The sequence below is a fragment of the Cibotium barometz genome, chromosome 43, assembly GCF_041138505.1.
Source record: "Cibotium barometz isolate CiBa-2024 chromosome 43, ASM4113850v1, whole genome shotgun sequence".
Lineage (NCBI taxonomy): Eukaryota > Viridiplantae > Streptophyta > Polypodiopsida > Cyatheales > Cibotiaceae > Cibotium > Cibotium barometz.
The window spans coordinates 19,078,955-19,091,981 of NC_141088.1; the positions used below are offsets into that span (position 1 = coordinate 19,078,955).

The 13,027-nt window shown below is 41.7% G+C and overlaps 1 protein-coding gene across 1 annotated transcript; it reads left to right on the plus strand.

The window, feature by feature from the left end:
• The first annotated feature begins 12,024 nt into the window (after positions 1-12,024).
• On the plus strand, positions 12,025-12,645 carry LOC147613647 (uncharacterized). Its single transcript, XM_086781294.1, has one exon. The coding sequence runs from the start codon at positions 12,025-12,027 to the stop codon at positions 12,643-12,645; it is 621 nt and encodes a 206-aa protein (XP_086637420.1).
• The last annotated feature ends 382 nt before the right edge of the window (positions 12,646-13,027 follow it).

The following is a 13,027-nucleotide window of genomic DNA, read 5'->3' on the forward strand; positions in this document are numbered from 1 at the left end:
AGCCCTCAGATGAAGCAGAATCAAACTCATCTATTGGAGACCTTGTTACATCATGATATGAGTGATTCTTTAGGTTGACCCTTGTGATGACAGAATCATGTCGGAGGTACAAATAATTGTATTCCCAATCTTGAATCATTTGAAAATGTCGCATGAATGGTCTACCCAATATCACTTCATAGTTTGGATGTTTTCCAAAATCCACTACTACAAAGGTGTGCTCATATTCAATCCCACATGTGGTGACCAATATGTTCTCAAGCAGCCCAAGGGGATGTTATAAGCTTCCATCTGCTAGCTGCAAGCGCATCCTGGTACTCCTAATAGCTGGTTTGCCCCACTTTTCCCAAATGGACCTTGTCACTGCCCACTCCTGCACCACTATCAACAAGTATTGCAGTTGAAGCTACTTTTCGCACTTCTAATGGGAGGGTAGCATTTCCCTGATCATCCTCACAAAATTTTCCTACTTTGTTGATAGGAACTAGCATAACATGCTTTGTCTCAGGGTGTATAGTACAATGATGGTGACCCTTTTGTAGCAATACCTGCTCTGATAAACATGTGGCAATATCATTCCACAACTCAGGTTGAAGCTTTATCAAATCAAGCAAAGGTAAGGTACAAGCCACTGGTGCTGACAAAATAGCTTGCACGATACCCATATCCATCTCCTTTGTCAACCTTTTATGCATGGAGGTTATCCTCAAGGTTTGAGAACAGTTCTCATATTCTCCCAAATATGATGGTAAGGTTTTCATTGTATGCTTACTTCTAGGAGAAACAATTGTTTGAACTTCCTCCTGGATGCTTGGGCGTCTAAAGTTGTTTTCTGTGCCCCTGGTAAAATCCACCTCAGAGAATGGAGGTGAAATAATAGAGGACATATTCTCATTAACTTTCTCATGAACTGCTGCCCACATCTCATTTGCCATGTCCTCGTTAGCATCAATAACTTCATCATTGCATGGGAAGGCAAGGCTAGGTGGTGGCAGAATACCTTCTTTCAATGGGGTGGCAACTGGTGCAGACTTCTCGCTATGAGATTGTGAGATGAGCTCACTTTTTATTTCCCAACTTGATGACACTTCTGGTATGGTTTCTAATGTTGGCTTAAGAAAGGTTGGGCCCCGAGGGATAGGTGGAGGTGGGCCCTCAAGTATTGATTGAGCTTCCTTAATGAGTTGCTGATGTACAGCTAGATTGACCTTTTCCTCACGAGGGTTTGGGTATTCTTGAAGCTTCTTGGGTAGCTCAGATAAAGCTGCAATGCGACTTCTATGAGCATCAATGATTGCATCTAGAGTCTCGTTCACCTTATCCACAAAAACAGAACCCCCAGAACTATCCTCGGTCGTACTAGCCTCATCTTGTTTAGCACTAGGCCCAGGTTGAGGTTGATGCTCCTCATGCACTTCTTGGGATGTAAAAGTTTGATCCCTCATGTTTTGTTTAGAGACTTCTTGAGAACTAGTGGATGCACTTTTAGTTCGCTTGTTGCGGTTCTTTTTCCTCCTAGTGGTCTTTTTTCTATTGGAATGTAGGGTCTTGTCCACTAGATTTGCCTTTGCATCCCTAGTTCAAGGTGTCTCATCAGTCTGCATTTCGGCATTTCGTGTCTGTGATCTAGTCATGACTCTAAGTGGCACGACATCCTCATTCTTTGATGAAGGTGGCGACGATGGAACTGCCCCTACAAGGTTGAGTGAGACCTTTGGTTGAGAGGTGCCTTCCTCATGTGGTTTCAGCAAAAAACAATCCTTTGGGAAGTGTTCTACACAACACCCTAGACAATATCTTTCAATTGGTGGAAACTGTGGTATTGTTGTATTGGATCGAGCTGCTTGCCTTGAGCGATGTGGACAATCACGAGCCCAATGGGGTTCTCCGCACTCATAACAGGGTCCCATTAGTTTGGCTTCTACTTTTCTTTGCTGCCAATGACCTGAGGGGCCTAGAGTCCTAGGTTGGTAGCCGCCTAGCAACATCAAAGAATTTTGTTCCCCTGGTTGAGCCTCCAGTGCTTGGCTTGGATATGCGGGACTTTCAAAGAGACTTTCCTTGGATGAATATGATGCATATTCCTCCTCCACATAGCCTGGGTTTACCAAGTCTCTACACATATTTGAATTGTCGTAGTAGCAGGAGGTTGAGCTCCAAGAACAGGTCGTGCTTGCTCTTGTGCCATCGGTGGCTGACGTTCAAAATTAGTATACTGTTGATGCATTTGTGGAGTCATTCCATCCCTTTGCTGCTCACGCTCTTGTCTCATTCTTGCAATGCGAGTACATTCCTGTGTGGTGTGGGTAAAGTTCCAAGCACAGGCCTGGCACCACTTCTTTGTGGGCTGGTTTGTGACTAGAGGAGAAAAAGTATTACATTCTTTGGTTTTATGGTTACCGCCACATGCTCCACAAAGATGAGGACCTGTAGGTAGTACACTCCGCATTCGCTGCTGTTGTTGTTGTGGCTGCATGGGTGGGCGATAGGTCTATCCCAATCTCCTTAGTACTAGGTTAGCTATCTGGTCTGGATTTACTAGCGCACTAGACCCTGAACTTTGGTCATCACCCCACTGATCCCTAGGTTGCACCTCAGGGCCAGAACCATCTTGGAATTTGAAGTTATCTGTGAAATCCATAGCATCATGGCAACACTCATTGAAATTTGTATGCTTCTTTGCATAGAGATGTGTATGCAGTGTTAAATTTTTGAGTTCTTTTAAGAAGAGAGAAATTAATCGACTCTGGGTGGGCTTCTCATCTTCTAGGCAATGATTAATGTACTGCTTCATCCTATTTACACAATCTCTAACACTCTCAGTCTCGCCTTGCTTGAAAGAGTAGATATTTGCGACCGTGTCATGTTGATTCCCCATCAAGGAAAAAGCAGCAATGAATATCTCTTCCAGAACTCGTAAAGAAGATTTGTCTGAAGCCTCTAGTGCCTAAAACCAAGCAGGGGCCTTTCCCTCAAGAGTGAGCCCAAATCCTTCAATTTGCGTATGCTTGTCAGTCACTTGCTCAGCTCGAACTCCTTCAATTTGCGTATGCTTGTCAGTCACTTGCTCAGCTCGAACTGCTTGCCTAAATGCTCAGCTCGAACTGCTTGCCTAAATGCTGCTTCATGGTCATATGGATCTCCCGACCCTTCGTACTTCTTTACCAGTTTCTGAAGAGTTGATGGCCTTACTTGTCTTGAATATTCATCATAGGGCCTACGGCCTCTCACTCTCAGTGGGAATTGTTCCTCTCTTTGGTGAGATGGTCCACATGCATCCCAAATTGGTGTGGGTCCCCTATTACTTGCCTCACCACCCCCCTCCAAAGATCTTGTTACCCGCATTTCAGGAGGTGCATTTATGGGAGGCCGAGTTGGCTCCCCTACCCTCCGATTGTCATAGTGAGAGAAACGTTGTTGTGGTGTGATCTATGGTCGCACTTTTGGTGTAGGATAATATCTTGGTGCTAGAGTTCGGCTACTTGCAGTGGTCCACTTTAATGTTGAGGGTCCCTCTCTAATGAACTCTCGTAGGAGAGAAGCGACAGTTTCTTCAAGAAAGGCTGTCTCTCCTGGTTTAGCTGTATTTGTTGAGAACACTTCCATGAATAATGGTTGTCCTTTCCACGTGAGCTCCCAAATCTCCTTCCAATCTAAGGTTCGGTATTCATTGGCCCATTTATCAACGATTCGGTTCTTGTATTCTGCAAGCTTCTCGACTACCACCACAAGTGCTAGAGGAAGATCTAGCTCTGGCAATCTAGTTGTGGCATAATATCCTTCTAAAGAGTCCTTATAGACCTCTTGAAGTGGGTCATCCTGTAAGACCTTTGTCACTGGAATTTGTCGTACAAACTCCCATTGGTTCTCAGCCCCCTGATCCATTTTGCTCTTGCCTTTCCTATCCCTTTCCAAATTTAGATCTACAAGAAGTAAATCATCTATGGATGGCTTTGAGGACTGGGCATTGGATGGTCCAGGCATGTCCGGCTCAATGAGCCAATCATCTCTAGACTCCCTTGCTCTGGAAAGCTTTGATAAGTCTAAGAACTCGCTTTTGGTGGAGAGCTCCCCTAATTTGTCTACATTCGCTGGATGATAGGTGACTTCGCAGGCGAACACCATCTCCACCCATGTACATGTTACCCTGGTCATTGACTAGAGGTGCTCTATCAAATTCTGAGAAAAAGTCTGCGATCTTAACAAGATACCGTTGTTGTGGATCCCTAAAGATCTCAGCTCCTTGAGCATTCGTGTAGACATATTGAAGTCTCACATTGAGTGGTAACCCCATGGTGTCGGCTTCAAATGGATTAAAAGATCTTGTGGGTGTCCTATTTGGGGCTAAGGGATGACTATTTGATTGTCCATGGACAATGAGCTAGTTGTTCTAGAAAGGGTATCAGATTGGGATTTGGAAAAGGTTTCAGCAATATCTGCCAAATTTCCTACCGATTGGGCCCCACTTTCCTACGTAGGTACTCTAAAAGGTGCCCTAGGCCCTATGGCAGTGTCTATATGACGTCCCGACCGCAAGTGCATAAGGTCAAATTTTAAGGTTTTATATATATATATATATATATATATATATATATATTTATGTATATATATATATATATTTTTAAACCCTACCTAACCACTAAATAGATGTATGGATGTAGATGTGGATGTATGGATGTGAATGCGGATGTGGATGTGGATATATGTATGGATGTGAATATACGATATGTGATGTGAAGGAATCTGAAGTGATGAGATGGAAAATGATGTGATGGGATGAGTATACATATAAATGGAATATGGAATAAGTAATGTGGATTGATGAGGGATAATGTGGAAAAATGAAAGTTAAAATAGAAACTGTATTGTAAACTATTTGTAAATGCGGTTTGTAAATGACTGTTTTATGTCAAGAATGCTGGGGGAGCATTTTGACCATCTTGTGATTAAGGTCGTGGAGACCTAACTGATAAAGTTGCAACTGCTGACGGAGAGTCAATGACGGACGTCTCGCGTAGCAAGGTCGCCCGAGGTCTTGACCAGCCTCGGTGCGATTAAAATGGTGAGCTTCCAGTACGGTGGATGAGGGGCCAAGGAAGCGGCCTATGAGTGAAGCGCTAGGTCACCTGCGAAGGATCCTAGAGGGTGCTGACCATACGGTGCTCGGGCTTTGGGTCTCCCAGGATACCCACGCGTGCGTCGAGGAAGATATTGGAACAAGGAGTAGGAGTTGTTTTCTGAAATCGGGCATGGATCTGGTTGATTGACCTTGCTGGTCTTCAATGGATGAGTCCATGGCTCTTTATATGGATCTGTTGGTTGATCTTGCTGATCTTCAACGAGAGTCCATCTTGATAAGTGATTATATTGCCGAGTATTATGGGCTAGGAATTAGGAAACGGCCCGCGTCTTAGTTGCCAATGATGCCATAGATACTCTGATGAAGGAATGATGGGAAAATTAAGAATCAACTGGATAAATTGGAAGATGGCAATCAGTGATACTATGGTTTTATTAAAGGATTGTTTTAAACTTTCATATTGGGTGTGTGAGTGGTGTGACTAGTTTTATTTTTGCATGAACATCCGGCTAGGGGGCCTTGGAACTCTTTTCCTTGGTACCCGGGACAAAACCTAACCAAATTCTTAATTGGATCCCATCACTACAGTGGTTGGGCGGTTGGCTAACCCATGACTAGATGGGGTTAGGTTGGACTGATGGATCCGTAAATCGAGACTCAAACTTTTGTTTTTACGATAGATAAAATAAATCCCGGACAGTAACTGTTCTATGGATAGGAATCAACGGCTGTGCCTCTTGAATGGGGAAAAAAGCGTTGATCCCAATGATCCAAGTGCAAGTTTCTTCCTTGATCTGACCAAGTATCTTATAGATGTAATTGGATCAGCTCGATCAGAAATGATCTTGACTACGTTAGAGTAAAAAGTTATCCTGGTGGAATCGCCCGTGCTTTCCGGTAAAGGAAGTTTTTCTGGGTTCGGTTTTGGAACAACCGACGGATTAATCTCTTATCCGGATATCCGTGGGTGAGGCCCCGAGTGTGGGACCCCTGTCCCGCGCGAGAAGTGCTACTTCCGCTGCTAGTATCCCGAATCTGTTGCTCGGTGGGAACAGGGATCTTACAGTTGGTATCAGAGCATTTGGTAAATAAAGATCAACTGAGAAGACAAATATGTCAGAAATTTATCTAGAAAGACAAAAAGGTTATAATTGTGTGATATAGTTCATACAATTTGATATTCAAACTGAAACTCGTAATTTGGTGATTGGGTCTTCAAATGGAAGTACCGCAATTATATAGAATCCTTGACTTGCTTGAGGCCTAGACATGATGGTATTTACCTTATAATTCCAAGGGCCGTGACTACCGTATATACCGAGAGTATAACTGCAGCTCTTTACTAACAGTATATACGAGTAAATCTAAGACTTGAAATTATAAGCGTTAATGCTATCCAGATGATGATTTCGAATGTGATTGATATGATTTTTAATTCTGTTTGAGAATTGATGAATTGATTTGGATTCTAATTGAAAATTCTGATTGAAAAATGATGATTTTTAAAAATTAGTTGAAATATAATGAAACCACAATGAGGGGGAATGGGACGAGTCCCTGTGATGATATTCATAACTAGAATGATGATAATGAATTCAGCAAATCACTATGAGATTAGTGGGTTGTGCTGTCAGATTGCTACTGTTAATACTTGACCGGTAGATTAAGTTAAGGGATGTCAAATTGAGAACTTGCTTGACTGAAATTTCCGTGGAGGAATGTTCCGAAGGAAACTTTTCGGTCTAATGGACCATTATCATGTTAAAGATATGAATGATATGATTTGAATGAATTGTTATTTAATGATGAGTTCTATATAAGGGATATTTATCCCAGTGTTCTGTTGGGTTGACCAGAATATAAGGAACCCCAGAATAAAATTGGATCTTAAGAAAAAGAGCTGTCCTCTACCTTGCGAGATGAGGACATCTCGCACTTTTTAAGTGGGGTAGAATGTAAGATTCCTCCCCAGCCTTCGAGGTATACAGGAGTAAGAATCTCGCTTTCTGATCTTATAATTATTCCCTCTCTAAAATAAAAGAAAGTTTCTGTTTAAAAAAGGAAGACCCTTTCCCTAGAATACTTCTCAGGAGTCCCACCTATTTTAAGGATTTAGAACAATGAGTTCAGAAGTGAGAATCGGTATTTTGGATACCAAGGTTTTGGTTTTCATTCGAGTACGGCCCAAAAGAAGTTCTTTATCTCTTGGGGAGTATAAGAAGTTATCCCCCAGATATTGTGACCCTTATATCTGAATTCAATGAAAGTAGGTGACTTAGCCTACAAGCTTCTTTTATCTCCTCATCTCAAAATTCTTAATGCCTTCTATAGAAAAATGTGTCAAACAAATCATGGAAAGACGGTAAAACTGCAGTGACAAGTTACCGTTGGCTTCTAGGTTACGCTAGCTCCTTCCTTTATATAAGTCGTAACTTTTACTTGTCGCTCACAGTAATCTTACTCCCATCAATCTCCTTTCTTAATGTCCTTCATGGCTTGGCAACAGGAATTAGTTTTATCCATGATGATTTCTCACCTTCAAGACGCAAGAGAGTCTGTGAAGAAAGACTTTATAGAACAGTATGAGCGCTCACTTTTTCCTCACCTAGGAACTGTAGGTCAGACCAAATGGCGGACCTATCAAAACATAACTAGGGTAACACCCTGGGGTCAGCAGCACTTTCGTAACAATGTCCGCTTAGCCATGGTTATTGAAGCTTTGGGTTTGGGTCCCCGATACTACTGCGTCATGAGATCAAGGCATCTTGGGTTTTCTGAGCGGGTCTTCTTACTGGCGTGTTTTCTTCCTCATGAGAAGATATGCCTTTATCCCGTTTTTGGCTTGTCTCTCAGAGGTCCTTTTGTTAGATCACCTCATACCACTGAGATAGGTGCGGCAATAACCAGCAGAATCATTCCCATAGATGAGTTACCCTATACTTGTGCAGCTTGTGAGTGCTGCTTTTGTGACCATATGATGGACGGGCTTATGGAAGTGTAAAGAGTTCTTCTATCTTTACTGTATAAGTTCTGAGAATGAATAAAGTTTAAATCTTGTTCTTATTTTGAATCTTACTCTCTTTAAGACTTTTCTTGGGGTTAATCTTGATTAAAATTTTTCTCTAAGTCTCATATTCGTGCATCTTGCGAAATTATCCCAGTTTACGAGATGAGGACATCTCGCATTTTTTTAAGTGGGGTAGAATGTAAGATTCCTCTCCCAACCCTTTTTGATGTCTAGCATATTCCCCTGTAATCAATTCCTTTTCTGAGATATAAGAGATCTTGTTTGTGGCTGTTTTAACCTAGAGAGAGAAAATTTTCTAGAGAGAGAATATTCAGATTTTGAATATTTTTGGATAGAAAAATATCTCATCTTATTAAAATAAGTTTCCCTGAAACAGAAATTTAAAAAGAATTTTCCAATGTGCAATTGGAATTAATTGGAAATGGGTATAAAGGACCTTAGTCTAAGGGTCTAGATTTTTAGAAATTTTTGGATTATGGTCCAATTAAGGTTCCTATGGGCCAATAGCATCAATCCATGTGTAGGGAGGAGATAAATCCAATTTGTAAAAGAAGATACCCAAAAATGAGTAAATGCTCACATAAGATGAAGAGTTGAAAATGTAGAAGGTTTATTAGTAAAAAACTATGAGCAATAAAATTATGACACATATGTAAGGAAGGGGAGTTCTTTAAAGAAGGTGCAAATTTCACATAAGATGAAGATTTGAAAATGTACAAGGTTTATTAGTAAAAAGCTATGAGCAATAAAATTTTGACACATATGTAAGGAAGGGGAGTTCTTTAAAGAAGGTGCATATTTCACATAAGGTCGTGGAGACCTAACTGATAAAGTTGCAACTGCTGATGGAGAGTCAATGACGGACGTCTCGCGTAGCAAGGTCGCCCGAGGTCTTGACCAGCCTCGGTGCGATTAAAATGGTGAGCTTCTGGTACGGTGGATGAGGGGCCAAGGAAGCGGCCTATGAGTGAAGCGCTAGGTCACCTGCGAAGGATCCTAGAGGGTGCTGACCATACGGTGCTCGGGCTCTGGGTCGCCCAGGATACCCACGCGTGCGTCGAGGAAGATATTGGAACAAGGAGTAGGAGTTGTTTTCTGAAATCGTGCATGGATCTGGTTGATTGACCTTGCTGGTCTTCAATGGATGAGTCCATGGCTCTTTATATGGATTTGATGGTTGATCTTGCTGATCTTCAACGAGAGTCCATCTTGATAAGTGATTATATTGCCGAGTATTATGGGCTAGAAATTAGGAAACGGCCCCTGAGTGGAGAGGTGGTGAGCGTCCTAGTTGCCAATGATGCCATAGATACTTTGATGAAGGAATGATGGAAAAATTAAGAATTAACTGGATAAATTGGAAGATGGCAATCAGTGATACTATTGTTTTTTTTAAAGGATTGTTTTAAACTGGTTGAATCTGTGAAAAGGCAATTTCATATTGGGTGTGTGAGTGGTGTGACTAGTTTTATTTTTGCATGAACATCCGGCTAGGGGGCCTTGGAACTCTTTTCCTTGGTACCCGGGACAAAACCTAACCAAATTCTTAATTGGATCCCATCACTACAGTGGTTGGGCGGTTGGCTAACCCATGGGACTGGATGGGGTTAGGTTGGACTGATGGATCCGTAAATCGAGACTCAAACTTTTGTTTTTACGATAGATAAAATAAATCCGGGACAGTAATTGTTCTATGGATAGGAATCAACGGCTGTGCCTCTTGAATGGGGAAAAAAGCGTTGATCCCAATGATCCAAGTGCAAGTTTCTTCCTTGATCTGACCAAGTATCTTATAGATGTAATTGGATCAGCTCGATCAGAAATGATCTTGACTACGTTAGAGTAAAAAGTTATCCTGGTGGAATCGCCCGTGCTTTCCGGTAAAGGAAGTTTTTCTGGGTTCGGTTTTGGAACAACCGACGGATTAATCTCTTATCCGGATATCCGTGGGTGAGGCCCCGAGTGTGGGACCCCTGTCCCGCGCGAGAAGTGCTACTTCCGCTGCTAGTATCCCGAATCTGTTGCTCGGTGGGAACAGGGATCTTACAGAATACAACCTGGATCCCTGATCTTTTCAATCTACACATATAAAAGAGGATGAAGTATACTCTTTGAGAGCAATGGGTTGGAGCCTCCCAGAGGAGATATCAGGCACACAGGACATAATAGCTACATTTGAGTCTATCAAGCATAGTGAACTTCTTTCTCCTACAAAACATGGTGTTCGACCAAAGAAGAGGACAAAGATTCAAGATGCACAAGCACAATCAATAGCTTCAAACTCATAGGCTCTTGGTGTGAGTGTACCTCCTAACACTCCTCTAGACAACACAAACCAATCTTCAAAGGCACAAGTAATCCAAGCAACACCTTTGGTGTCACTTGAAGTCAAGGGTGTTGAAAGAACCTTTGACTTTCCAGACATGGTTAAGAAGAAGGGTAAAAAGGATGGTTCAGGATTTCACATGTTTGAAAAATACTTTCCATTTGGCTCAACCACACAGTTTCCTATTGATGTTGGTAGATGCTATGAGGCACCACCTTTATATGCCTATAGAACACTTTGTTGGGATTATGTGCAAAAGTTGACATCATCTTTTGTAAAGAATCCCATGAATCCAGCAACAGTAGCATACCTCATGCCCTTTTTGGAGGAGAGTGATGTGAAGCGACCCATGCATCGTGACGAGGTGGAAGTGGATAAGCTACATTCTTACTCCTATTGGATCATATCAGGTCTTCACTCAATCCATGCGGCAAAGATCTATATCCTAAGTAGCACTCATCGATGCCTAGCAACCAAACATCTATATGCCACAAGGAATGCAAGAATCTTGGTGGACTGTCCTGCTGAAATGTGCATTGAGCTTTCTAGGATGACAAATATGGAATCCCACAATGTTATGAAGAATGGTCCTTATCTTGAGCAACTTCAACAAGTAAGGGATCAATGGATAGCATTTGGGTCTCCACCAAAACCTCAACAAGGGCTTCCAAAGGGTAGTCCTCAAAGAGTACCATGGGAGGTAATGATGTACAACCTTAGCTTGTCTTATTCAAGATGCATTTGGTGTTTTCTTTCTCATTTCATATTTTTATTTTTGATAGAGATTTCTAGAATACATTGGAGAAAAGTGTGCATCACGTGATTGTCATATGATAGTGAGCACACAAGAGATATTTGATGGTTGGATTACCATCATGAAGAGATACTCAAAGGGGGAGCTTTCATCTCAAGAGGATACCACCACAAAGAAGGGAAGGCAGCCTTCTCCCGCAACTTTTCGTTGCCTTATGGGTCTAAAGGATAGGGACATCCTCACATTACAAAAGGAAGTTAATGATGGACACATCGTCTTTCTTAGAAACAAATGGGACAAAGAGGATGTTGTTGACATGGAGACAAGGGCAAAGCAAATCAAGCAAGATAGGGTGCTCCATGAGGAGCTAGTTTCTCTCTTCAATGCCTCAACTCATGCTAGCAATAGTATGATGAAGAGTTGGGAAGATCTTGTTGCTGAATACGACATCACCAACGATGTATACACAAAGATTTTAGGTGTTTGCAGTGATTGGGTGTCAAAAAAGCTCACACGTGGGGCTGATGCAGGACCATTGCCAAATGGTGCAAAAGACATTGTGAACTTTCTTATTGTGAAGAAGCAAGATCCTCTTCATTCTTCTACTAGCTTACCTTGGCAAGTATATATTGTGGGGTGCAACCTTGAGGCATTCGATCTTATATACAATGTGTATAAAGATCTTATTACCATTGGTGTGGTTGTCCTAGAAGCGGCACATGGAGCTGGGGGCATGACATGGGATTCTATCATGTTTGGAAAGGTGGTCTTCACATTGTTAAAAATGACATGTGAGCCTAAGCAATTCATTTTGTTCATTTCTCAACCGCAAACAAATGGCAGCTATGGAGGAGGCCCTTGAGAATCTTTCATGCAAGTACCATATGCAAGTTGGAAGTGTTGACTTCCTACCAATGGCCAAGAGTCTTGCTTTTGGGGCCATGGATTCATTTGTTGTGTTGACACTTGTGACCATGGAGAAAAGCTTCATCAATCTAGATCGATATGTTGGAAATTCCAACAAGCCATGCATTTTGGATAATGAATCCATTGAAGCCATTGACAAAGAAGGAAAGGATGGAGAGCTTGAAGAAGAAAAAACTATTGCAAAGGCCATATTTAGAAAGAAAAAGAAGGTCATCAAGGCTACAATCAAGGCATTCAATGATGCACATGAGGTTGTATGTGATATATTCTCATGTGGTGTTGCATCAACGCTCGCATTGGAACATCACATGAAGACTATTGCAGTGGTGTGCAATAGTCAAGAGCAAAGAGAGATTGAAGCGGCATGTTGGAGAGCCCATGAGAGCGCCAACCCACCTACAAGTGCTCAAGAGGTTCCTCCCATTGGTGCTCTAGCTCTTGACCTACTGCCGGAGGGTGTGGATGAATCAAGCCAAGACATAGCAAATATTATTATGAAAGAGAGGTTGAAGGCTACTTCAGGTGTTTGAACCTCTCTATCTCTAACTTTTGTCAATGAGAACACTATGGTGTAAGGTTGAACTTGTGTTTTGGAGGATGATTTCATGACATAACATTTCCTACATATTTTCTCATTTTGTGGTGCTATCTAAAGCAAGCCTTACAAGCCTATTTCTCTCAGTTTTGTGTTTATTGTTTAAGAGTCCTTATTTCTAGAAATATTTTCATCATATTGTACCTAAAATTGGTTGCAAAAAGTTTGTGCTTCTGTATTAAAATACAAGTATGAAGTACATGATAATGTTGGAAGAAATATTTTCTTGTATGGTATAGCTAGAATGCTTCAATCAATTATTATTACATTACTTTGATCCAAATGTTGGTATTGGTTTTCTCTAAAGTTTTGTGTCC

Excerpts from the sequence above, each read along its gene's own strand:
- LOC147613647 (XM_086781294.1), top strand. The coding sequence starts at position 12,025 with ATGGCAGCTATGGAGGAGGCCCTTGAGAATCTTTCATGCAAGTACCAT.